The following is a 2604-nucleotide window of genomic DNA, read 5'->3' as shown; positions in this document are numbered from 1 at the left end:
GATAGAGGAACAGATCAGTCCGATAACTATGCAATTTTCTCCTCCCTTTGTTCGCACGAGTACGTACTTCTTTGTATAAAGACTGCGTTTCGTCTTCCGTCCAACTGAACGACGAATATTTATTCTGAAATTAGAAACGTTCCGACCATTACTATTATACTATAATACTTGCCTCCACACGTTCTTATTACGTACTCTTCCTACGTATTCCACGCGGACAGATTATTATCGCCAACAGATACATACATATGTACATACTAGTATGTATTTATCTCGACTGATCGAAAAGTCAAACTAATTGTCCAAGTTTGTTCGGAAGTTACCTTGTACGAAGATCTCGATAGAAAAGAGACTCCATAGTCTTCCGGTTTCGCGGAAACCATACCAATCGTAACAGTCGACCATGCCATCAGACCAACTCCTAAAGGGAAAAGGGATTCAATCTGGTTACGTATTTCCCTCCTAATTATAATAATTAATCACCGATCTGTACAAGTTTATACGTGTACGAGTATCGGTTCAACTTGTAGGTACCTATTACGATATACCATATGTATATTAACAATTACCTACCGATTTTATTGTACAACTCTGGCATATAAAGTTCTGGTTTTTCTCTATAAAACAGATGGTATTCGGCTTGTTCTACGATCGGTGTGACGCAATTAAATTGCCGGCAATTCGTGTAAGCTTCCATAATTTCGACAGGAGTCCAACGAGACGTTCCCCAGTACATTACCCATCCTTTGCTTATCACGTAATTCATAGCGCGTACTATTTCTGAAAGGAACCAGTCAAATCGAACCGGTCAACAGAGTAGAACGCGCGCGCACCTTCGTCGGAATATATCGGACGTGTATGTATGTAAGTATCTAAGTATCTACCTATCGTAGAAACAACAGAAATAATAAATCGCAAACGAACCTTCCATAGGACACATTGGATCTACTTTATGAATCATTACAATATCGATGTAAGATAGTTGTAACCTGACTAAAGATGCCTGGACCGATTCGATAATGTGTTTACGCGACAATCCACGACCCTCTGCCCTGTAATCAAACGTTGACAAGTGTTTCATTTTCTCGCTAATTCACCGCGAAATATTTTGCACGAGAAACGCCTCTTATCGTTAGCCGCGCGTTTAGCCGTGCTCGAGCACGATCGATACTCACTTGGTGTTCCAGTATATCTTTGTAGTAACGACGTAACTCGAACGATTCCAAGCGCGGCGTAATAAAATCCGTCCAAATTGAATTTCTGCCCTGTGACCGCTGTGAGCTTCGCTCAAGTCGAATACATTTATTCCACTGTCGTAGGCGAGCGCAACTACAGCTTCAGCTGTTTCCTCGTTACCGCAACCTCCTATGCCAAAAGTCGTCCACGTACCTACGCACACGAAGCAACTTTGTCAGACGAAAGCTCGATTCGCCTTCCACCACGTGTCGAGCCGAGTCTCTTTAAATCGTCCTTTTAAACGTTCCTATTGCTTAAATATGCCACACATGTGTATTTATGTACATACATACTGCTTACCTGCAGAAGGTTAGGTAGCGAATACCTCAATCCACTACGCTCTACAGAGACTAGGCACTCAATTCCAAAGCATTACGACGCAAATAAAATATATGTATAGTACATACAGCGCTTACCTTTTCCACCTCCTCTCTCATGCATGCAGGAATACGCTCAGCTCCGAAATTCAGAGCTTATCGCGTTCCATTTTCCACGTACACTCAATAAGCGCACACCTGTATGTATGTATGTTGTATCGTTATCACAAATTGCACACGTCATCAATTTTTCGTAGCATTCTTTCCCCTCTATTCTTTTCAACGATAGTTTCGCCGACACACTTTTGCGACGAAACAACAAGCACGAATAGTATTATAGAAATGACGAAAACATGAAAAGGACGAGGAAGGCATCCACCTACATATTTATTATACCTTGTGTTTGCTCGTCCATCTGCTACGCCGCTTATGCTCGCTACTGTGCGCGCCTATTGAATGAACCTTGCTACCTTGCTACGAAAATATATGTATTTATTGTATATGTATATCTGTATGTATGTGTATGTGCGCGCTTACAGGCCCACATTGGCAAATATCGAGGTTGCATAGAAGGACGTATGTACATACGATAAGTGTACAATGCAAAATGAGAAGGAGTTCTATCGGAAAGAATAATATATGTAGACGCGTCAACAGTTGAGAAGGGGAGGAAGGACAAGGAAACACCTGTCGATGGATCAAGGGAAGAGGGGCTTTTCATCGTTGGTTCTATTCCGCAGTCGAAAGTGGGTATGAAATGTCGTTAACATTTCATCGACAAGCTATCTGAAATGGACTATCTGAAAAAAGGCGTGTACGTTAAAGCATACATTGAGATGGAATAAAACGGGTGGGTAACCGCGATTCTGTTCGTTTCTACGAAAGTGGGGGAAAACATTCAGCGTACCTAATCCAACATTGGAAACACGTAGACCGCTTTTGCCCAAGTTGCGGTAGCGAATACCTGGCGAAGGATGCTGTAAGCGTTGCGCTTGTGCGGCAATGCAGTTAGTCAGTAGCTGTTCCTTCGTTCCAGCGGTATTGCTGCAGT

General features: G+C 42.3%; 1 protein-coding gene across 2 annotated transcripts in view; it reads right to left on the bottom strand.

Annotated features, from left to right (window-relative positions):
- LOC108580211 (voltage-gated potassium channel subunit beta-2) overlaps nucleotides 1–2604 on the bottom strand; it is a 4900-nt gene that overhangs the window by 940 nt on the left and 1356 nt on the right. The window contains exons 3-8 of one of the 2 annotated variants that reach the window (XM_017943920.1): nucleotides 2461–2604; nucleotides 1176–1389; nucleotides 925–1052; nucleotides 574–780; nucleotides 324–421; nucleotides 28–124 (exon numbers count right to left, since the gene is read on the bottom strand). The exon at nucleotides 2461–2604 is cut by the window's right edge and continues 31 nt beyond it. In XM_017943920.1, the coding sequence (XP_017799409.1) occupies nucleotides 28–124; nucleotides 324–421; nucleotides 574–780; nucleotides 925–1052; nucleotides 1176–1389; nucleotides 2461–2604 (888 nt within the window). The remainder of the gene's footprint in view (nucleotides 1–27; nucleotides 125–323; nucleotides 422–573; nucleotides 781–924; nucleotides 1053–1175; nucleotides 1390–2460) is intronic. The other variant, XM_017943921.1, reaches the window with a different exon arrangement.

Source organism: Habropoda laboriosa, unplaced genomic scaffold (genome assembly GCF_001263275.1).
Source record: "Habropoda laboriosa isolate 0110345459 unplaced genomic scaffold, ASM126327v1 scaffold2, whole genome shotgun sequence".
In the NCBI taxonomy this organism is placed as follows: domain Eukaryota; kingdom Metazoa; phylum Arthropoda; class Insecta; order Hymenoptera; family Apidae; genus Habropoda; species Habropoda laboriosa.
The sequence above is the reverse complement of the archived record's forward strand: the minus strand, read 5'-3'. Positions and strand labels throughout refer to the sequence as shown.